At 43.0% G+C, this 24,734-nt stretch overlaps 1 protein-coding gene across 1 annotated transcript; it reads left to right on the top strand.

Annotated features, from left to right (window-relative positions):
• The first annotated feature begins 4,219 nt into the window (after positions 1–4,219).
• On the top strand, positions 4,220–12,861 carry fbxo28 (F-box protein 28). Its single transcript, XM_056761344.1, has 5 exons — positions 4,220–4,424; positions 5,650–5,759; positions 5,944–6,082; positions 6,557–6,752; positions 11,708–12,861. The coding sequence occupies exons 1-5, from the start codon at positions 4,236–4,238 to the stop codon at positions 12,109–12,111; spliced, it is 1,038 nt and encodes a 345-aa protein (XP_056617322.1). The 5' UTR covers positions 4,220–4,235; the 3' UTR covers positions 12,112–12,861.
• Positions 12,862–24,734: the final 11,873 nt, after the last annotated feature.

Here is a 24,734-nt window from a genome sequence, read left to right as displayed (position 1 = left end):
TATGAGATAAGCACAGGTGACGAGCTGACGCAGAGAAGGTAATATCTTGACCGCTGAACAAATAGAATTTAACATATCGTAAAATATCCTTACCTCTCTACGATGCACATCGTAACATTTATCATCGCAGAATATCCTAATACAAAGCACCCCTAGTTAGGCATGAAATGGGAGGCCATACATACAATCAAAGCAGGAGGGCAAATTCATCCTTATTTGAGATGTTGAAAAAATATGCAGAAGTGTTCAAAGATGAACTAGGTGAATTAAAATATCTACCGGCAAAGATTTATGTAGAGAAGGAAATTGTGCCAAGTTTTTTTTAAAGCCAGACCAGTCCCTTATGCAATGATGACAAAAGTGGAAGCTGAATTAGAACAATTATTTTTAAAAACCATGAAAGAACCAGGTAAACACTCTGAATGGGCTGCGCCTGTGATACCTGTAATGAAGCAATACTACAGTGAGACTTTGTGGTGACTAGAAATTAACCATAAACAAAGTTTCAAATGTGGAACAGTATCCTAAATTAGACATGAGTCATGCTTACCATCAAATTGCATTGGATGCAGAGTCCAAGAAATAGGTTTATGGAGTTTCGCCTTTCGGTGTTTCTTCTAGTCCTGCAATCTGCCAAATAACTATTGTGGGAGTGTTGCAAGGTATTGCACATGTGGCAGTGTTCCTGGATGACATCCTGATGACAGGTGGCAATGTCTACACTTGCACTGGTAGTGGAGAGATTGCAACAAGATGGATTAAGATTGAAACAGAGTAAATGCTCTCAGGGATAACTTAGTCAAAATGCAGGTAAATGCTTTTATTACAATCCTCCTATAACATACAAGGCAGGTACGAATATTCAGAACCAGACCGCCAAACAATCTGGCAGTTCAGGTACGGAAAGTCAAGGGGGAAGGGGCTCGAGCGCTCAGCCGTTGTGAATGGGGGTAGACAAAAAAATGGTGAGCGATAATTCCAGGAGGGTCAAAAAAAATTCTTCTTTCCCAACGTGGGAAATAAGACACCCTTGTTCATAAGGTTGAAAAGGCTTGATAATGCAAATGGCCAATATCCAAGAAAGTAAGTTCCACAAGGCAGTGTTTAAGCAATATATTCCAAGGTAAGTGTCGAAACCAACATTAATGATCCGACACTGGAAAAAGACTGACTCGGGGTTGAAGTAGAAAAAGAAATCAATGAATAATGAGCAACCAAGAGAGGAGAGAGAGAAACTTAAAGTGACACCACGTGAGGAGAGTGAAACAATAATGAGTGGGTAATAGCAAAACAAGGGGGCGGGGTGACAGATGCAGATACAGAGCACCTGGTGAGCTGTGAACAAAGCTGTGATTGACAAAGAACAAAACAAACAAGAGCTCAGACCCAGGACCTGACTAAATACAACTTCATGGAATAAGAGCTAATGTTCCTTGGCCAAAGTGGAGGAAACTGGCCTGCACGCAGTGCCGGAGAAGGTTATGGCTGTTCAAAATGCTCGCAAACCAAAGAATGTGACAGAGTTGAAGGCTTATTTAGGACTTTTGAACTATTATAATAAGTTCTTAACCAACTTGTGTACTGTTATAGCTCCTGTGTATAGGTTGCTTTGCAAAGAATTACCTTCTGACCCCCAGAAGGTAATTATATCATGTGACACTTCATCTTATTGCTTATGTGCTGTTATTTCACATACGATGCCTGACAGTAGTGAAAGGCCCATTGGTTTTGTGTCAGGGAGATTGAGTCTAGCCAAGCAAAATTATTTTCAGTTGGACAAAGACTTTGGTTTACAAAGATTCCACAAGTATTAGTATGGTCATACATTTACTATAGCTATAGACCATAAACTTTTGCGGTCTTTATTCAATGATTTAAAAGTTGTTCCCCAAAATATAATCTCCTAGGATCCAACGGTGTGCAGTGACATTACCAGCATTTGAATATAACGTTGTCTATAAGCCTAGCAAGGAACATGGAAATGCGGATGCTTTTAGTCTCTTACCATTACCTATGAAAACTGTTATGGAACCAGAGGAAAGAGTTCTGATGCTGGAGAATGCAGATGTGACCTTGATTATGGCAGTACAGGTGAGAGGGTAGACTAAAAAAGAACCTGTATTGTCAAGAGAGAGAGAAATGGAGCAAAGAGGATGTTTAGATGATTTACTAGGAGCTAAATTTGAGCCGTTCACATCAAGGAAAGACAAATTTAGTGGACAATGTGGCTGTTTGCTTTGGGGAATCCAGGTAATTATTCCGAGTTTTGGTAGACCAGGAGTCCTCAAACAACTACATCAGAACCTCCCATGAGTGTCGAGAATGAAAGCTCTGGCCCGTAGTTATGTGTGGTGGCCAAAATTACATTGTGATGTGGAAATGGTTGTTTAGCCCTGCAGTACTTGTCAAGAACATTCCTGCTGTATCCTTGGAATTGGTCAGAAAGACCATGGCAGAGATTGAATGTTGATTATGCTGGACAATTCATGGGAAGGATGTTTTTTGTCTTAATCTATGCTCATTACAAATGGATGGATGTGTATCCAGTTCATTCAGCTACATCTGCTGCTACTATAGAATGTCTGCGAAATAGCTTCAGCAAACATGGATTACCTGAATTGATTGTATCTTACAAAGGAACTTGTTTTCTGAGTGCAGAATTTAAACAGATCCTGAAGAAAAATGGTGTTCAACATGTAACTTCTGCTCCTTATTATGATTCAGGTAATACTTTAGTATATATAGTGTCCAACAACAAGTTTACCCACATATACAGTGTAAAAACACTTTTATTTTCTAATAACAGGCAGTTACTAGACTCATATTATTCTATACCTATAGAGTAGCATTGCATACGTCGTATCTTCAAAGAGTATTTCCTTTGATCACATTTATTAAAGATAGATACAGCTCGACAATAACTTCCGAAATCGTACATCACGTGCGGGGGGAGGAGTAGGCTGAAGCACATTGTCAACAAAACACAGACATCAGTTTTACTCACTGCATGCGGTTCATGTCCGGCGTCTTTTAGCAATGGAACGGCTCCATATATCAGTTTCAAACCATCACCAAATCCAGAGTTATATCCACAGTTTATATAACATTAATCACCCAAATGCAGAGAACAAACAAACACCTGAACATCACCAACATATACTCTCGCTCTCTATCTCTCTCTCCTGCACCCAAGTAAAAGTGACGTTTGCGCATGCTCCTTCCCATGCTTATGCTATGTCATACACCCAACTCGTTGACCATGTTAAGCATGAGAAGACAGCAAGTTTAACATTGTAAAGAAGTCAGAATGCATGACACATCGTTGCAGGGACGCTTTAAAAGCACCAAAAAGAATTTTGTTTGTATGTTTTTAAATAAAAAACAAAAGAGCATAACCCTAAGGTGCATAAATGCAAGAAAATAATAAAAAAAATACCAAAAGATGAGCATACATACAAGTTTGATAGCCTTTTTGTTACACGACGTAAATAGGGATTTTATATCATTTTTTATATGTTCTTGAAAAGGGAAAACATGTGGGGTGACTCCCATTGTCTTACATTTGTGTATAAAATATTTTCCAAGCAAAATGATTAAGTTACAGAGAATACGTAAATGTTTACCTCTCAAAAAGTAAAGAAGCAAACATAACATCTTTGAAATAAAGCTCAATGTCAGTGTGAATAAATTCTACTATAAACTGGCAAATGTCTTTCCAAAGTTTTCCGGTACGGTCACAATACCAAAACAGATGCAGAAAATTCTCTGGTATTCTCTTACAGAAGGTACAATTCAAAATCAATATTTATTTTAAATCTTGACACAATAAATGATTTAACAGGATAATACTGATGAAGGAGCACCAAAAACTAGATTTGGAGGAACAGGAATATTTTACTGGGAGAAAATTCTTGATAAGTAAATAAGTCACCATCCTGATTAAATAACTGACAAACCCAAATGATTCCATTCTTGAACCCATTTTCGAAAAATATAGACTTATCTTTGTAACATAATATTACTATTATTCCAAATAAAGTAACTGGTAGGAGAACACTTATGTTTGAATATCAAAGACGATGCTAATAATAAAACCCCGTTATTGCAACTGTTGGATAAAACAGATGTGTTGCCTGCCAGGTATCTCGGCATCTCTCTGATAGTCCGCCGTCGTCACTTCCGTCTCTCGTATATTGCGCTGTGTCGTCACATCCTTTAGTGTTGAGCTGGAGAAGATGGCGGCTGTTGTAGTGAACGCTGATGGAGTCGCCGCATCGCTGGACTCGTGTTCAGTTTCTCCGCGGTTACCCTCACCGTCACCGGATCAGCCGCACCAGAACAACGCGCTGCTGTCGCTGCCGATAGTGGCCATCGACACTATCCTCAACTTCCTGTCTTACGACGAGATCAGTGTGCTTAGACCGGTGAGAAAACAACGACTGCAGACAAACAGCTGCGAGATCACTTTATAATCCGCGGCGGGTGTAACAGTAGTAAGATGAAACAGCAGATCTGGCTGTTGGGCGCGTTTACGGTCACTTCCAGATCTGCAGCAGATGTCTAGACCCCTAACACTGATGGGCAGTTAAGAAGACAAGCGTCGTCTAGATAGATAGCTAGCTAGCTGGGTGGGTGAACAGCTGTCTATATAAGAAATTCACTAAGTTTGTAAATAACGCTGTATATGTGTGTAGATAAAACAATGCGTGCACAATGCGTCATGTTTGGTGCTCGTGTCTGTTTAAAACTGTAATAATAACCCATAAAAGCGGCTGACACCCATTTCTTATCAATGCGTTTTCTTCGTGTCACTACTGTAAACACTTGCTTTAAGATTCATGCATATATTTTCACAACTGTTTTAGGTTCAATTAAAAATCTCAAAATGCTGTAAAATCCTTTTATGGTTTATTTCAGCGCTCAGTAGGGGTGTAACGTCATATTGTAGTAGGATGGTAAAAACATTGTGTATTATATGGCAATTTCTGAAGTCTGTTTAGACAGTTCCTCTGTGCAACTCACAATACTAAAGTCAATTTGAGCATCTGTTTCACACAGACCTGTGAAAGAAAGGAATAAGATTGCTAAACCAAAGTCTGTTTGCGGAAGTCATCCCACTTGGCAGCCTTGTTTGCAACTCCTCTGGGCTGTGTTTCCCAAAAGCATCGTAAGCCCACGTTAATTGTAGCTTCATTGGTGACACTGTTTTTAAGATCAACTTGCATTTAAGTTACCCTTGGGCAGTTATATACATCAAAGCAAGTCCACAGTCCTAATCTCCTTGAATGGTGGGAGGCAGATATTTCTAAAATGGCTGGCAAAACCTCACTATTAAAAGGCATATTCAGCCTGGCAAGTGGCAAGAACCCTGCTTCAGAGAATTGTCCCCATCGATTGACCTTTTTATGGGAGGTGGGACCGTTGCATTCCCCTCCATGAATTTGATAACAATTATTGGCATCAACATTTTATTTAAAACTAATGCTATATTTGAGTTCCAGCTTCATTTTTAAATGTTGTATAAAGTACCGTGGTCCTGGTATTGTGTATTGCATTGAATCATGATTTGTCCAGAGTGCTCTATGCTGGTTTTAAAACACGTTTCTTGACACTTCATATTAAGACATTTTGATTGTTTATGTCTGTCAGGTATGTAAACGCATGGATGTGATCTGTCAACGCATGCTGAATCAAGGCTTTCTGAAAGTGGAACGCTATCACAGCTTGTGCCAGAGACAAGTGAAAGCCCAGCTGCCCAGGTGACGGATGACCTTTGAACCGTGCAGCTGTTATTTCATTCTGACTTATTTTCTTAAGATGCACAGGCAACATTATTACATTAGCTCTTATATCTGCTGTCTACCTCAGAGTATGAAGAGATCTTTTCCTGTTAGCAGATGTATCGCTGTGTTGTGATGTTGTGAATGTTATTGTGTGTGTTAGGAGGGAATCAGAGCGTAGGAATCACTCTTTGGCTCGTCATGCAGATATTCTAGCTGCAGTGGAGACGCGTCTGTCGTTGCTCAACATGACCTTCATGAAATATGTGGATTCCAGTTTGTGTTGCTTCATTCCTGGAAAGGTACCTCTTCACTTCTATCATAAATCTCACAGTGAGCCGTGAGAAGAAATGATTTAACACCCGGGTACATGTTGAGCAGTCAAATCTCACATTTGTTAATGCAAATATTATAATATAAGAAGTCATCAATCTGGCGTTTTGAAACTAAGACGGCATTCTTGGGAAACATTTGACATTTACATGTATGCATTTGGCAGACGCTGTTATCCAAAGCGACTTTAGTATTGTTTTATATATTTGTTTCGGACTATGTGCAATCCGCTGGGATCCAACCCATGACCTTGGCTTTGCTAGTGCCATGCTCTAACCACTGAGCTACAGGAAAGCAGTGAATATTGAATGATGCCAAGTAAAGTAAAAAAGAGTTTTGAATCTGGAATTGGTTGGTTGAACAGTCCTACTTACTTTTATTGCATGTGATGTAGTCATTTTTTCACAGCTCGTCATTTATTCTGTGTTTTGTGGTACCTGTAGGTGATAGATGAAATTTATCGGGTTTTGCGTTACGTGAACTCCACGCGTGCTCCTCAGAGAGCTCATGAGGTTCTTCAGGAACTGCGGGACATCTCTTCAATGGCCATGGAGTACTTTGATGAGAAGATCGTCCCCATCCTGAAGAAGAGACTTCCAGGAGCTGATCTCTCTGGACGTCTCCTAGGATCTGCTCCTGGTAAACAGCTGGCTTTGGCATTTATAAAAGTGCCCACTTTTAGTAGGATAGTACAGTATAGCTGCATCCAAAATCCCATACTGTGACAGAATTATTGAATTTGAGTAAGTAGCTACATATCGGCCATTAAAACAGTTCATTCTAATATGAGTGGGAGTAGTATGAATCAGGGATGGGCATTTGTAGAGAGTCACTGGCCGATTCTCAATTCCAAGAACAGATTTGTGTTCTTATGGAGACCGGTCTTGCCAGGCAGCCTCGGAAGAGCGAATTTTGATGGACGTGCCTCAGTGACTTCAGAGACTTCAGGTGGATTCCGTATGCGTGCAAGGCTGGTACTTCCGGGTACTTCCATGCGTTCTCTGTTCTTGTATTCTTAAGTATTGGAACAGATTTTGAGGCTATTTATGACATAGAGCCGGGACACAAGACCACTGAAGAACACATCCTGCAGAGTTAAGCTTTAACTCACATTAAACACACCTGAAGCAGGTCATCAAGACTTTCAAGACAACAAGAGAACTTCAAGGCAGGTGTGTTGGAGCTGGCTGGAGCTAAACTCTGCAGAACAGTGACTCTCCAGAAATGCCCTGATTCATACTACACGCACCCGTCCTGGGTAAGGTTGCACCAGCCATTCGTAAGTTCTTTCTTGTATGTGAATGTAAAGTCCACACTAGAGGCTCAGTAACTACTAGCTAGTTTGTAACTAAATCTCGTTATTTGGTTGCACAATTTGGTCTTAAGTCTTAATATTTCGTAAGCTCTCTGTAAAGTAATGCGCAGTCGCATAATATGACGGTTAGCTTCAACAGTCCAATAGCAGCCTTTAAATTCGTGAAAAGTTGTTGAAATGTTGTGAATTTCAAAACGTTCTTGTTTTAATCTTATTTTGACGCATATAATAGCGTTAAAAATATGTTTTAATAAATTTAATAATAATAAATTTATTTTATATACCGCCTTTTAAACTTGCTTTTGTTGACACATCAAAGTAAAACAAAAATAAGAACACACTATAAATATATAAGTTCTAGAATAAACAATAGAAAAATAACATGAATAATCAAGCAAAAGCAATCGTAAAATAAAATGTTTTAAGAGATTTAAGTTGCAAGTGAATTTGCTACCCTGATGTCAGCTGAGATGTCCAGAGCTTAGGAGCATGAGAAGAGAAAGCTCTATCACCTATGGAGTGAGGCCGTGTCCTGGGAACAACTAAGAGACCACTTTTAGAAGAACACAGATTACATGGTGTGTAAGGCGATAGAAGATCAGACAGACACTGAGGAGCCAGGTCATGCAAAGCCTAAATGTTAACATAAGGATTTTAAAATCAATAAGGTACCTGACAGGAAGCCAATGCAAGGACTCTTGAGACTGGAGTAATATCATCACTAGACCTGGTCCCAATTCAATTCTAGCAGACGAATTTTCAATGTATTGAAATTTAGATACTCCAGCATGGAGACCATTATAATTATTTAATTGTGACCTGGCAGAACACAAAAGAAAGATTCAACATCTCAGCAGTTCAGCAGGACAGCGTAGTATGTAAGTTTGCTATATTTCTCAGATGAAAAAAGGATGTCTTAACCGTATTTGAACAAATGGCTCATAGACAACGAAGCTTCAAAGATTACTCAAAGATTTTTTTAATTTACTTTGAAACTCTAAGGCAACACCGTCAATAGACAAAGTTATAGAGACTGCATTACACAGCTGATGGGGAGAGCTGAGGAGCAGAACTTCAGTTTTGCAGGTATTTATTGACAGTAAACTATCAGACATCATAATACTACCTAATCATGAAAATCATCTGAAAGTCCAAATATATCCCTTAGCATAGCATATTGCTCACAAAAATAATGTTTACAGTAGGAAATGTACAAAATATCTTCATGGATCATAAATATTGTAATGATTTTTGGCATAAAAGAAAAAAGATTTTTGGCTATTACTAAAAATGTTCCTGTGACTTAAGTCTGTTTTTGTGCTCCAGGGTATATATACAGTGGGTACGGAATGGTTCACTCTTTGTTATATTGCAGCCATTCATTTTTTTCCTCGATGTACAAACAGCACCCCATATTGACAGAAAAATACTGAATTGTTGACATTTTTGCAGATTTATTAAAAAAGAAAAACTGAAATATCACATGTTCTTAAGTATTCAGATCCTTTGCTGTGACACTCGTATATATAACTCAGGTGCTGTCTATTTCTTCTGATCATCCTTGAGATGGTTCTACGGCTTCATTTGAGTCCAAATGAAGCTTGATTTGGAAAGCCACACACCTGTCTATATAAGACCTTACAGCTCACAGTGCATGTCAGAGCAAATGAGAATCATGAGGTCAAAGGAACTGCCTGAAGAGCTCAGAGACAGAATTGTGGCAAGGCACAGATCTAGCCAAGGTTACAAAAGATTTCTGCTGCACTTAAGGTTTCTAAGAGCACAGTGGCCTCTATAATCCTCAAATGGAAGACGTTTGGGACGACCAGAACCCTTCCTAGAGCTGGCCGTCCGGCCAAACTGAGCTATCAGGGGAGAAGAGCCTTGATGAGAGAGGTAAAGAAGAACCCAAAGATCACTGTGGCTGAGCTCCAGAGATGCATTCGGGAGATGGGAGAAAGTTGTAGAAAGTCAACCATCACTGCAGCCCTCCACCAGTCGGGCTTTATGGCAGAGTGGCCCGACGGAAGCCTCTCCTCAGTGCAAGACACATGAAATCCTGCATGGAGTTTGCTAAAAAAACACCCGAAGGACTCCAAGATGGTGACAAATAAGATTCTCTGGTCTGATGAGACCAAGATAGAACTTTTGGCCTTAATTCTAAGCGGTATGTGTGGAGAAAACCAGGCACTGCTCATCACCTGTCCAATACAGTCCCAACAGTGAAGTATGGTGGTGGCAGCATCATGCTGTGGGGATGTTTTTCAGCTGCAGGGACGGGACGACTGGTTGCATCGAGGGAAAGATGAAAGTGGCCAAGTACAGGGATATTCTTGATGAAACCCTTCTCCAGAATGCTCAGGACCTCTGACTGGGCCGAAGGTTTACCTTCCAACAAGACAATGACCCTAAGCACACAGCTAAAATAATGAAGGAGTGGCTTTACAACAACTCTGTGACTGTTCTTGAATGGCCCAGCCAGAGCCCTGACTTAAACCCAATTGAGCATCTCTGGAGAGACCTAAAAATGGCTGTCCACCAACGTTTACCATCTAACCTGACAGAACTGGAGAGGATCTGCAAGGAGGAATGGCAGAGGATCCCCAAATCCAGTTGTGAAAAACTTGTTGCATCTTTTCCAAAAAGACTCATGGCTGTATTAAATAAAAAGGGTGATTCTACTAAATACTGAGCAAAGGGTCTGAACACTTAAGACCATGTGATATTTCAGTTTTTCTTTTTTAATAAATCTGCAAAAATGTCAACAATTCTGTGTTTTTTTGTCAATATGGGGTGCTGTGTGTACATTAATGAGGGAAAAAAATGAACTTACATGATTTTAGCAAATGGCTGCAATATAACAAAGAGTGAAAAATGTAAGGGGGTCTGAATACTTTCTGCACCCACTGTATATATGTGAAGAAAGTCTCCAGGAAGACCAAGCGCTCTGGCCCTGACCGCACAACACGTTGCTGCAATGTGTTTCTGCATTTCACAGCTGCTCCATCCCCGGCTGTTTTACCAGATTATTTGCCTCGGGCGTGGCTAATTTGCGAGCAACAAACATCCGTTTGGGAGGAGTAAAGCGCTGATGTACTGTACGTGGTTTTAACCACCATATAGATTTGGGTTCAGACTGTCACTTCAAATCCGATTTTAGGCATATTTAGCAAGTGTGTACAGCAAAAAAATCACATGAAATCCCTGTTTCAGGATACATTCGTATGTCTGACCGCTCAGATCGGATTTGTGTAGCTTTTGTCCTACGTTACGTTCTCGCACCACGTGAAACGCCACGCTGAAACGTAAGCACGTCAGACGTCTTTTCAGATATAAGGCTGCAAGTTGTTGTCTGTGTGCAGGGTGAGACACGAGCACTGAATAATGCCACACATACCAGCTTCATACACTTCAGCAGCAGGTTCATTAGACATGATAATACAGTGCAGCGGCCACAAACCATCATGTTGTAAAAAACTTTGACTCTACACAGCGCTGCTCAGATTGATCAGTGTATGACATCACCATACTGCGAGAGCCACACAGAGCAGTGTGCTGTGGAATCTCTCTCATGGTATTGCGATGTCATAAACCAATCGGTCTGCACAGCTTGCATGAAGTTCAACTCTCCCCATCATTGCCATTAAAACCAAATCAGATATTTAAAAAATTAAGATAGCACCACGTGACACACAAATCACATCTGAACTGAGGCTATACACACTGTGGACTATCAATTATTTAAATCAGATTTCAATCGGTAATGCACTAAAATCAGGTTTGAGGTGACAGTCTGAACAAAGCATTAAATAGCTCTGTTATTTTCATTTAATATAAGGGGGTCCCTCCTCCATGTATCTCTCATCTAAGGGGTCCTTGCCCTGAAAAAAGGTTGAAGATCCCTGGTTTAAAAGGTACAGCTCCTACTAATCGACACTGAAAACTGAATACAAAAAAAAGACTAGGCAATGATATCGGTGTAATACTCACTTTTATTTGATCAACTTGTAGAGTCAGAGCAAACAAATGCTCATCGCGTCACTTCAACACGCAACTTTCTTTCCAGAAGCGAGATCGGCCAGTTCTGCCAGCATGTTCTTTTAGTCTGTCATGGTAATCAAAATGACTTCACAGGAGTAATAAATGTCCCTTTGAGTCAAAAGGTTATTTGCTGTTGTAAGTCAATTAAAAGATTGATTTAAAGATTGAAGATTTATGTTCTTGATAAGTATCTATATGCCTATCTTAAGCAAATCCCATCTATCCATCTGTCTCGCAGTGGCTGGTCCCTCTACATCTCTGACCACCATGTCCCTGCTGGCCAAAAACACACCGTCACGCTCAGAGATGACCAAGGTCCAGCAGCAGGTGAAGGTGAATGGGGCGTCGATGGTGGCCCTGCGGCGAGACATGCAGGAGATGCGCGTCAAACAGCTGGAGCAGCAGAAGCAGCTGCAGGATCAGGAGCAGAAACTTCTGGAGCAGTCGCAGGTGATTGGCGAGCAGAGCGCCCGGCTGGCCGAGCTGGAGCACAAGCTTAGGGAACTGATGGACAGCACGGCAGCGGCAGCCTCCACCAGCACGTCCAACGGTCCTGAGGACAAGGCCACACCTGCCAACGCCATCAAACGCAAGTGCGTGGACAGCCCGCGACACTCCAAACGCCTGCGTAGCAAAAAATAGAGGGACATTTAGTAAACCTGTATATTTTTACGTTTGTCCTCTGCTTCCTTTGAGCTATATGGTTTCATTTTCACCAGTGTCCAGCGGTGAAACAAGAAATGAAGAAACAGTTGAACATGAGAGGGATTTTTCTTTTAGCGGTGGATTCATTTTTCTTATATCAAATATTACACTAACGCTTGAAGCCCCATCGCTTATTTTAATGTTCGGCATCGGCCTTGAGCGATATTCTCCATTAATGTTTACCAGCAATCTGTAAGTCACCCTAGAGAGAGTTGCAAAGGTCACTGAATGTACAGAGCTTTTTGTCACTGAATGTACAGAGCTTTTGTAAATCAGCTACCAGACATTGGCAGAAACTTGGGACTTCATATCGACAGTGAACACAAGTATGACGAGAGCACCGCGGCACACACACAAAGATTCTCTTTGCAGATTTGGTCGCAACAATGCAACATATGAAATGTGATGTGTGTGATGCTAGACTTTAAGTCATATGGTCATATCAACAGTAAATATCAGCTTTGATGAGAATTTGGTCTGAGATAATGTGCTTCAACAGTAAGGGTCTGCAGGTGTAGCATACATCATGATGTAATTGTGTGTCTGAGTTTGGTCAGTCACTGAAGATGTCTTCTACGTGTCATTGCCATGTTGTACCTGCCACTCTTTGTAGGTGTCTCATTTACTGCAAATAGAATTGTGTCAGTGCAATAAAAATATGTGGTAAGCCTTGTTACTAGGAAAGTACATTGTTGAATCTTTGATTTGTCTATAAATCAACTTTTTATGAATGCAATGACTTTCAAGGTTCACGTAGCCAAAGAAATGTCAATACGGCTGTCTGAGGGCTGGCCTGCAAAAACATCTCCAGCACATTATCAACGAAAGCAGGTCAGATAGCAATCGGCTGTGAGAGATGTTGGATCTTTTTTTAACCGCATTGAACTCGGATCAGCTGAACACTGCATCTTTGAGAAAGCTGTACTGTCATAACCTGCAAGAACCGTATACATTTGTCCCGAAGTGGAAAATGGGGAATATGAGAGAAACGCATCAAAGGGACCACATAGAACACATTTCTAAAGTAGAATTCAAAAATAAATCCCAACTTTTTTTGCCTGTTGATATACCTGCTAAAAAAAAGAACTAGAAGAAACCATCACCAAAATTAAAATGGATTTTTTGTTAAAGCTGCAAGTGGTGATGATGGGGCCAAACAACACTGTCCCACTGTTATATGTTGGCTTCCAGAAAACAATGCATGGTGGGCATGTGCATTAAAGTCCTCAGCTGTATCAAAATAAACACTGTAACGAATTGCTGTAAAAACTACAGCGTTATTTTACAGAAGCTGACTGTTTTTTAAACAATACAGAATATTGCTGTAAAGTGCAATGCATTCTGGGGTCACGTGACAGATTAACTCATATGTACAGAATATTGCTGTAAATTTCAAATCTACAATGGCGGGATGATCTTCAACAGTCGAGATTGTGGTAGTGCGCAAAATGAGTGATTCACACATGTGGTAAGTGACTTATTACGTTTTTTTTCCATATTTGGTAACTATCATACTGGTATTGTTATATAGAGGTATCTACATTCGCGGTTCATATTGGTAACCCCGGCTTCAACCTCCATCCGAGGTGACCGAAGGAGTCTTGCGTGGGGTTTCAGCAGCGCCGTCGCGGTAAGATTTCAAACATTCTCCTGTTTCTATAGCACCTGAGGACAGAAGTTGTTCATGTTTTTTAGTTTTTGTTCACACCAGGAGCGAAGGTGGTATGTGAGAAGCTACACTTCATTGTATTAGTAAGTTGACGGTTGTTTTTTTAATGTTGAACATCGCAATGGCAGTAGACTCGGTAAAAGTTACATGCTTCGACTGTTGCGATTCACGGGAATTTTGTGTTGAAAACCACACTCGGTCGTGAATATTTTTTGGTGTAATTCAAATTTGCAAATGCAGTTATCCGTTAAATCCAGAGCCCAAATTAAAATGAGTCTCCAAAGCTTGAGGTAAGTCGATGTTCACGGAGGATAGCCCGGTAAAGTGATTAATGTACATAACCATCTAGATATAAAGTATATGTAACGGAGGCCAGATGAGAGCAAACGACGTTACCGACACCCTCATCGTTACAGCAGGACTGTCTCCCAGATAGGACCGTTGGATGGTGGGAGTGAGAAGGCCCGTTACAAATACCAATTTGTGACAATTTCTTGACCATGACATCCCTAACGTTAATGGTTTACATTTCTGTATAAGTACGGTTTTAAGTGCAAGTTACTCTGTGTTATTTGCTTAGAGTTTGTTTGTAGAGTCACTTATACTAAAATGTAGTTTAAATGTAAAAAGCTTAAAGATAAAATTGTATAGTAACTATTAACTATTGTCACATGTGACACACTTTGCCATGCAGGCCACAGGATGCTGTCTACTGATGGTTAGGTTGTGTGTGACGGTGCTCAGCACAGCTTCATGTCTGGCCTTCCCACTCTGTTCATAGCATGTTACATATTCAATCTTGAGTAACAGGATGGGGCAGCATGTATCTTGGAGTCCACTGAAAGGTATTAGTTGAACAACTTCCTTACCTGCATTTTATAGATATGTTAATGTTATATACCTGTTAAGACCTTTAAAACAATATTTCTCAACGAGAGATGGATTTTTTTAGTCCAAATTATCTAGAAATCTCGCCTATTTAACACTAGCAAGCTAATGATTTAATTCATGTGTTTTAATATAATATATTTTGTACATTTAATATATAACATTTAGTTTTTCCTGACTCTTTGTAGATATTAATCCAGAGAGTGGAACAAGAAGAAGCGTCATCTAAAATGCCAGGATACAGAAGAAACAGGTTGCAGTGAACCCACATGTTGCCGCTCTTCTAAACACAATGATGAATTTTCAGTGAAATCGATGAAAAGTAAGAAGCACGCACACACACACGCACACGCGCACACACACAGATCTCATCATTGAATTACATCATTTTAATATTCACTGTCTCTGACTGTATATGTTGTCCTCTGTTTTTCCTCTTGACTATAAATATCTAACATTATTCTCTTTTTTCTTTTCCATAGTTCCAGCTACTTGTTGTGCTCTGATGGATCAAGATGTGGACTGTTTTACGGACTCACTTGGGCTTTGTTTTGCGATGTTGTTACATGATGGTAATGTTGGTTAACGTGTTGTTTAAACATGAATGTTTAAACATTCCTTGTTTAAAGAGCCATGTTGGCTACTATGAAGTTGTAACTGAATAAATATTTCATGTACAACAAGGTACAAAATTTGTCTGTAATGTATTTTTGTATCAATTAAAAAATAAATAAACACAGTATATCCAGTATTGCATACTGGATATACAGTGATTATGTATTTCTTCTAAATACAGTAAATTAAAATAAAGCAATTGGCTGTAAAAAATACAGCATTATACTGTTGCTATTCAAAATTACAGTTCCCTTTCTGTCGGTCTCTCGACGTTGTGTCGAGAACGACAGATGGGGTTCGCCCTAGAGAACCAATCAACTCTGACTACTATAGAAAAGGCCAATGAAATTTGGCGAATGAAATTTGCATGCCGGGCTCCGCCCCCGGATATCCGGTATAAAACGAAGCCGGCGTGCAGCATTCATTTACCTTTTGTTCTTCAGAGCCTTCGCTCATGACTACGAACAGAACGAATTCTATGAATTCATCTTCTACATTGCCGGATCTACGACGTGTAGCAGCGGATCGTCCCTACCTGCAGCGACCTTCCCCTGGGCGTCTCGGCAGTTCCGAGGTATGTGAGATTTTATCTAAAAGTCCTTTTTAGGACTGACTGAGCATTCTCCAGCGCGGCTGTTCTCTTTGGTGCGGCAGGGAATGGACACGATCGCTGCATTAGGTGTCTGGGCGTCCAGCACACTGAAGCAGCGTTCGTTGACACATCTGCCCGCTCTGCGGGCAGATTGTCATTCAGAAATTGCGGTCACGGGTGGCTGTCTTCCTACGGGAACGAGCCACCATTTCGTCTGCTACCCGGGCTGTGACATCTGTGGCTACGGCCCCGATGACCACCCACGTTAGCAGCGTTGGTGATATGGGGAACTCTGCGAACGTAAACCCGCCAGCTAAGTGCTCACGGGCCGATCGCACCCCGATTCGCTTTTCTGAACGTTCCCCAACCGGCAGTGGCATACCGTCCGGATTCTCACGCACACACATCGGGAACGGTGTGTGAGTAGATGAGATGTCGCTCGCAGCATCGGAGGGAGACTGACATCCGACTCTGACGAATCCGAGCTCCACCCCCAGCGGTCGAGTTAGGAGGAAGCAGAAATGATGTCATTCATGCTAACCCGGGTTCCGGAGGTGCATGAGGAGCTGTGTAAAACTTGGAGCGCTCCACTCACGGACCGCTCCAGTGAAAACCAGCTCCACCTCCCTTACTTCCCTCGATGGTGGGGCAGCCAAGGCTGCCTCCTCTCTTCGCCAGAAGGCGTTGAGAGAGCCCCACGAGGGTAAGGCCGACCTGGGTATAATGCAGGATTTCCGTGCCGCCGCTGACAACGCTCTACGGGCGACTAAGGCGGCTGCACGGGCCCTGGTCGGACGATGTCCACGGTAGTGGTCCAGGAGAGACACCCCCGGCTATACCTTATGCAGAAGAGTGACACCAAGGAAGTCCGCTTTCTTGATGCACTCATCTCGCAGGGTGGGTTGTTGGTATACATCGGCGAGGACTGCGCTCAGCAGTTTTTCGACGGTGAAGCAGACAGTGGCAATTAACCACATTTTTCTCACCGCGACTCGGCCGCCAAAAGGCCTCCGAGATCCTGCTTGACGTCTGTTTTGAAAAAGGGCCGTCTGGAAAAAAAAGTTTGTCCTTTTCAGGGCCTGGCGCCCACTTACTCACAGAGTTTTTCCGTTCTCCCCGGGTGTACTTGCAGCCGATCGCACACTCCACTGGACTGTGCTCGGCGAACCGACCTCACACCCTGGCGAGGTGTGAGGTCGTATACATACGACAGCCGTCACCACTCTCAACCGACAGTGTGTGCCATTGTCCCGCCAGGCAGGTAAAAAGGCGGAGCAAACCTTCCCTCCGGGGACCCCCGTGACAGATGTTCAGCTCCGCCAGCCGACGAACCACCCCCGTGGGAATGATGAAGCAGACCGTCCCCTTGGTCACCCTGTCACAGTCCCTGGGAGCTCGAGAGCTGCCCACACTGTCTCGCTGACCAATGCGGGCGGTCCGTCTTGGTTACTCGATCCAGTTCGCCAGAGACTCTCCCAAGTTTCAAGGCATCATATCTCCCTCTGTCTGAGGCAGGGACGCCTCAGTACTTTGGGAAGAGGTCACCACCCTTCTGGCGAAACAGGCATTGAGTTCGTCCCTTAAACCAAGATGTTCAGTGGGTCACGACCCGCACTTCATCATTCCCAAGAAAGACGGCGGGTTGCGCCCCACCGGTCTGCGTACCCTGAACAAGCACCTTCACAAGCTGCCACTCAGAGGTTCACGCAGAGGCGCATCCTGACATCTATCAGGTGTCAGGATTGGTTCGTGGTAATCGACCTGAAGGACGCTTACTCTAATGTCTCGATCGTCTCGACACCGCCCCGTTCCACGGTTCGCGTTCGAGGGGCGGGCATATCAGGACAGAGTCCTCCCTTTCGGTCTGTTCCTGCGGGTACTAAACTATCTCGACGACTGGCTTATCTTGGCACATTCGCGAGATCTGTTGTGTACACAGAGGGACTTGGTGCTCCGGCATCTAGATCGAATGGGATTTCAGGTCAACCGAGAAAAGAGCAAACTCATCCCCAGTGCAGAGCAACCTCTTTCTCGGTATGGAACCAAACTCTGTCACCATGACGGCGCAGCTGTCCGCAGCACGTGCCTAGTCAGTGTTGGAACTGGATGCTCCTGGGACACATGGCATCCTCCGCAGGGGTAATACCCCTCGGGTTAATGCACATGAGACCGCTTCAACACTGGCTACAGAGTCGAGTTCCGAGGACAGCGTGGCACACCGACAGCAGGCGCATGGTGATGACACCCTGCTGTTGACACACCCTAACCCCTGGTCTTCCATGACCTTCCTCCGGGCGGGGGTTCCCCTCGGTCAGGTTACGAGGCACGTCGTGGTGACGACGGACGCCTTGCTGCAGGGGTGGGGTGCAGTGTGCAACGGGCACGCAGAAGCGGGGCGCTGGACAGGCCCCCGTCTGCGCTGGATTGCCTAGAGTTGTGGGCTGTGCTGCTTGCGCTGAGAAGGCTCCGGCCTCTAGTGCAGAGCCAGCACGTGTTGTTCCTCCGGGACCGCACGACAGCCGTGGTGTACATCGCCAGGGTGGCGTACGCTCACGGCAGCTAACACAACTTGCCCGACGCCGCCTCCTGTGGAGTTAGCAGGTGATCCGCTCCCTGCGGGCCACACACATCCCAGGCAAACTGAACCAGACAGCCGACGCGCTCTCTCGTCAGTATACGCCTTGCGGAGAGTGGCGACTCCACCCCCGGTCCAGCCCATTTGGGTGCTGTTCGGACAGGCACAGATAGATCTTTGCCTCCCGCGACACCACCCATTATCTGCTTTGGTACTCCCTGACCGAGGTCCCCCTCGACACGGATGCCCTGGCGCACAGCTGACCACGGGACGGGCGGAAGCACACCTTCCCCCCCCAGGAGCCTCCTTGCACAGACACTGTGCAAGGTCAGGGAAGAGGAGCACCAAGTGTTATTGGTTACACCGCACTGATTTAACCACACTTGGCTTCAGAGTTGATGCTCTGGACAGCAACTCCCCCTGAACCATTCCCCTGACAGAGGACCTGCTCTCTCAGGGGAAGGACACGTTCTGGCATCCCAGATCAGACCTCTGGAACACCCAGGTCTGGTCTCTAGACGGCACGAGAAGATCCAGAGATGGCTACTCCCCCTATACGGCTGAGACCATCACCTAGGCTAGGGCCCCATCTACTAGGAGGTTAGCCCCTCGGAGGTTCCGATCTTCCTCACCTGAGTAAGACGGCCCTCCTGTAGGCGCTCGCTTCCGTCAAGAGGGTAGGGGACCTCCAAGCATTCTCTGTGTCCCCGGATTGCCTTAAATTCGGCCCTGGCTAACTCTCACGTTATCTTGAGACCCAGGCCCGGATGCGTGCCCAAAGTTCCCACTTTTCCCTTCGGGGACTAAGTGGTGAACTTGCAGGCGCTCCCCATCGGGGAGGAAGACCCAACCCCATCCGTGTTGTGTCCTGGACCGCATGCAGAGCTATAGCTCTGACCAGCTCCTTGTTTGTGTTGGAGGACAGCAGAAGGGGAAGGCTGTCTCCAAGCAGAGGCTGGCGCACTGGGTCGTGGATGCCGTTACGATGACATTCCGATCTCAGAATCTCCCATGCCCTTTGGCAGTGAGGGCTCACTCCACACGGAGTTTAGCCCCCTCCTAGGCACTGGCAGAAGCGCCTCTCTAGCAGACATCTGTAGAGCTGCGGGTTGGGCTACGCCCAAACACCCTCGCAAGGGTTAACAACCTTCGCGTAAACCCGGTGTCAGCCCACGTCCTGCGTGGCGACATGTAGGACTGGCATCCGGGGGGGCATATGCCTGCGAAAGCACCTTCCCACCCTCCAAGAGGTTGGGTCAATGTGCTATCTACCCTTTTCTTCTTACCCAAACACATGGCTAAGAAAATTGGCACCTCACCAACCTTCCTTCTTACCCAGACACTGGTTAAGAACAGGCACTCCATCCATCACTAAGCAAGCACCTCCTGGGGGTTTGCTGGGCAGAGCAGCCTTCCTCCTTAGGCCGGGATACCTTTTGACCTATCACAGATAGTTCTAACCGGATCTGTGCTATCGGACGCAGTAACACCCCCACCGTGGGCTGTTCCGTCTGTTATACCCTCATGACTATGGTTCCCACACCTGGTAACCCATGAACTTCCCCAGGTGGACCTCCACCTCGCGGTTAACTATCCAGTCCGCACGTTCCATGCGTTCTCCTCCTAGGACGAGACCATATCATATCTCCACCATATTCCTCCCCACGGGTAGGAGGTGGCCTCTGCAGCGCTTCTCTGATTAAGAGTTGCGCTTTCCCGGTGTAAACCGAGTCGGACGGCCTCTCGCCTGTAGAGAGCTAAGGCCCCGTCCGTGATAGGTTACCGGTCAGGGCTGTACCCATCTTTCTCCAGAAAGCTCTGGAACCCCCCGACCATCACACTGGAAGGTTACAAGTTTCACGAAAGCTTCGAGCTGACACGCCCAGGCTTGTTACCGTCGCTTCGTTGAGATTGTGACGCGATACAGTGTTTGTGGCGTTTTCCATAGATAACCCCATCTGTCGTTCTCGACACAACGTTGAGAGACCGACAGAAAGGGAACGTCTTGGTTACGTATGTAACCTCAGTTCCCTGATGGAGGGAACGAGACGTTGTGTCCCTTATGCCACAAACACGTATCGTATTCTGCTGCAGTCGTGAGAGGCTCTCAGGCTCTTCAGAACAAGAGGTAAATGAATGCTGCACGCCGGCTTCCTTTTATACCGGATATCCGGGGGCAGAGCCCGGCATGCAAATTTCATTTGCCAAATTTCATTGGCCTTTTCTATAGTAGTCAGAGTTGATTGGTTCTCTAGGGCGAACCCCATCTGTCGTTCTCGACACAACGTCTCGTTCCCTCCATCAGGGAACTGAGGTTACATACGTAACCAAGACGTTTTTCCTGTATTCTGCAATTACAGTAAATGCCTGTCAATTAAATTACAGTACTGTGGCTGTAAAATTTACATTAACTGGCTGGCAACCCTGCTGCCAGTAATTTACTGTAAATTTTACTGGATTTTTTTTACAGTCTACTCAATATATGCTGTGTATAGGAGACATGTATGACTATGTGTCCCTTTCAAACTTATTGCAGCAACATAGTTTAAATCTTTTCGTAATTTGGTATCCTTCCCTCCACACCCATGTGTAATTTACATAAATCAAATATAAACTTTATTGTCACAGCCAAACACAGACCAGATCTTAAACTCTGTCATCATTTACTCACCTCTGATTTGTTTCAAATCTGTATAAATGTCTTCGTTCTGATGAACGCAAAAGAAGATATTTTGAAGAATGTAGAACAGCAAACAGTTCTGGGAAACTTGGAAAATAGCTTATACCAAACTATAGCATAGGAGCCATATGGTCTCTACCCTTATCTCACGTCAACAGTGCTGATTGTTTACAATGTTAATAAAAGAGGATTAAAGCTGAAGCAAGCAAAGGAGAGTGAACAACATGATATTTTTACCGTGAGCTTTTCCTGTATAATTGAAGCTCTTTGGGTGGGGCTACTAAGTGTATTAAATTTGTCAGCTACACAACTGCAATACTATCAGAAAAGCCTCAATTTTATTAAAAAAGAAGTTCATAAAATCATTGGTGCTTTGCTGTAATTTAACATCTAAATCTGTTGAATCACGTATCAAACCGTTAAGTAATCCATTTGAGACAATACTACCCTTCGCAAATTTGTAGACTAGTTTGTTGAGTGGATAGTGTATAGTTAAAGTAAATAGTGTATAGCAGTGGTTCTCATCTTTGGCCCGCGAGATCCATTTTCCTGCAGAGTATAGCCCCAACTCTGACAAAACACCTGAAGAAGCTAATCAGCGACTTTAGGAACAGACACGTTCAACTTAATGATGGGCTGCGCAGATTGTTTGGCATTAAAGTACTGCAAGAGGGATTCAAATGTGTACGGAGCGATCTGCACTTGAATCGCTATTGCGGTACTTAAATGTCATACGCTGATAGATTTGGGCTTGTTGAATTTGGGACACAACTCAGGAGTGCCACTAAACTTACATGAACCCTTCTGTTAACCACCTGCACACACTCATCAAGGATGCCTTCTTAAGCACTTCACACACACCTCAGGTGTCTGGACTCGTTTACACTTATAATATGGTACAAACTTCCCTGTCTTCAGTGTGTCTCCGTCATTCTCGTCATCCAGTCACGTCAGCCTCTGGTTCAGCACCTGCAAGAGGCATCAGTATTATCTTCATTGAATTCACTCTCCTGCGTGCAACACTATCTTCTTTAGTTCTTTTGCTAAAAAGCTATAGTTGGATATACTATCTACAGGTGCTGGTCATATAATTAGAATATCATCGAAAAGTTGATTTATTTCAATAATTCCATTCAAAAAGTGAAACTTGTATAATGTATACATTCATTCCACACAGACTGATATTATTCAAGTGTTTATTTCTTTTAGTTTTGATGATTATAACTGAAAACTAATGAAAACCCCAAATTCAATATCTCAGAAAATTAGAATATTACTTAAGACCAATACAAAGAAAGGATTTTTAGAAATCTTGGCCAACTGAAAAGTATGAACATGAAAAGTATGAGCATGTACAGCATTCAATACTTAGTTGGGGCTCCTTTTGCCTGAATTAATGCAGCAATGCGGCGTGGCATGGAGACGATCAGTCTGTGGCACTGCTCAGGTGTTATGAGAGCCCAGGTTGCTCTGATAGTGGCCTTCAGCTCTTTAGCATTGTTGGGTCTTCAACAATGTATCGCATCTTCCTCTTCACAATACACCATAGATTTTCAATCTGCATCTCCATAAAGTTGGTCAGCAGCAGGAAGCATGAAGTGCTCTAAAACGTCCTGGTATACGGCTGTGTTGACCTTGGACCTCAGAAAACACAGTGGACCAACACCAGCAGATGACATGGCACCCCAAACCATCACTGTCTGTGGAAACTTTACACTGGACCTCAAGCGATGTGGATTCTGTGCCTCTCCTCTCTGGGACCCTGATTTCCAAAGAAAATGCAAAATTTATTTTCATCAGAGAACATAACTTTGGACCACTGAGCAGCCTTTTCATCTTTAGCACAGGCGAGACGCTCATGACCCTGTCTGTTGTTCAAGAGTGGCTTAACACAATGAATGCGACAGCTGAAACCCATGTCTTGCATACGTCAGTGTGTAGTGGTTCTTGAAGCACTGACTTCAGCTGCAGTCCACTCTTTGTGAATCTCCCCCACATTTTTGAATGGGTTTTGTTTCACAGTCCTCTCCAGTGTGCGTTTATCCCTATTGCTTATACACATTTTTTCTACCACATCTTTTTCTTCCCTTCGCGTCTCTATTAATGTGCTTGGACACAGAGCTCTGTGAACAGACAGCCTCCTTTGCAACGACCTTTTGTGTCTTGCCCTCCTTGTGCAAGGTGTCAATGGTGGTCTTTTGGACAAGTCAGCAGTCTTCCCCATGATTGTGTGGCCTACAGAACTAGACTGAGAGAGCCATTTAAAGGCCTTTGCAGGTGTTTTGAGTTAATTAGTTGATTAGAGTTTGGCACCAGGTGTCTTCAATATTAAACCTTTTCACAATATTCTAATTTTCTGAGATACTGAATTTAGGGTTTTCATTAGTTGTCAGTTATAATCATCAAAACTAAAATAAATAAACACTTGAAATATATCAGTCTGTCTGGAATGAATTTATACATTATGCAAGTTTCACTTTTTGAAAGGAATTATTGAAATAAATCAACTTTTTGATGATATTCTAATTATATGACCAGCACCTGTAGATGTATAGTTGGATCTGATGATTATCATTACCTGTTGGATATACACACCTGTTTATGCACTCAACTGTTGCATATACTTACCGGTTTATACCTGGCAAGTTGGAGGTATATACCTGTTGGATATCATTACCTGTTTATGTACTATGGATTTGCTTATCTGTTTGCTTCACTTACCTGCTGACAGCTCATCACATCACATCACATCACATCACAGGTTTGTTCTGCTGCAATGCCTTTAACATTAATGTACATCATCTGCCTCTAACCCTGTTGTTCATCTCTGTGGTTTGTGTCAGTCTGTGTACGTGTATATAATTTTTTATATATACATTTTATATATATATAGATACATTACAGTACATGCATATATCTAAAAAGATATAAAACATCAAAATGAATAAACATTCATATATACTGTACATCTTTTTGTTTCAATTATTGGTAAATATAAATAAATACGTCTTAATATTTTTTTTAAATGTATGTATATGTTTTTGTGTTTATAAATACAAAATAAATGCGCATACTACATACACTTATATCATGTATACACAAACTTTTATTCTGGATGTGATTAATTGTGATGAATCTTTATTAACAAACTAATGTAATCATCCAGTTTGAGACAGGTTTCTGTTGAACACAGTGCAGATCTGTAAATGTTCATTTGTTTTTCGTAAAAGGATCTGATGTTAAGCAGCCCACATTTTTGCTGTTAATTATCACCAGTTGATACAATATTTTTAAATGTTAGGCTATATAGATCAGATTTGTTCATGATGATTTCCATGGTGCCTTATATTTGTTGGTTTGGGGAACATTCGCTACGTTATATGATGATTCTGAATGTTGTGTCTGTATGGCTGTATACTGTTTTCTTTGTTTGTTTGTTCCGTTTATCTTTAAAATGGTGTTTAACTTGTGGATTATATTATAATGTATATTGTAATGATGTTGCCCATTTAGTGGCTGGAGCTTACTTTGGTTGTGTTTT

The sequence above is a fragment of the Triplophysa dalaica genome, chromosome 11 (assembly GCF_015846415.1).
Source record: "Triplophysa dalaica isolate WHDGS20190420 chromosome 11, ASM1584641v1, whole genome shotgun sequence".
In the NCBI taxonomy this organism is placed as follows: Eukaryota; Metazoa; Chordata; class Actinopteri; order Cypriniformes; family Nemacheilidae; genus Triplophysa; species Triplophysa dalaica.
The sequence above is the reverse complement of the archived record's forward strand: the minus strand, read 5'-3'. Positions and strand labels throughout refer to the sequence as shown.

What these genes read in the sequence shown, in the direction of transcription:
- fbxo28 (XM_056761344.1), top strand. Translation starts at nt 4,236, where the DNA reads ATGGCGGCTGTTGTAGTGAACGCTGATGGAGTCGCCGCATCGCTGGAC. An exon ending in AGATCAGTGTGCTTAGACCG is followed by an intron (nt 4,425 to 5,649) that starts GTGAGAAAACAA and finishes TATGTCTGTCAG; the next exon opens with GTATGTAAACGCATGGATGT. An exon ending in GTTGCTTCATTCCTGGAAAG is followed by an intron (nt 6,083 to 6,556) that starts GTACCTCTTCAC and finishes TGGTACCTGTAG; the next exon opens with GTGATAGATGAAATTTATCG.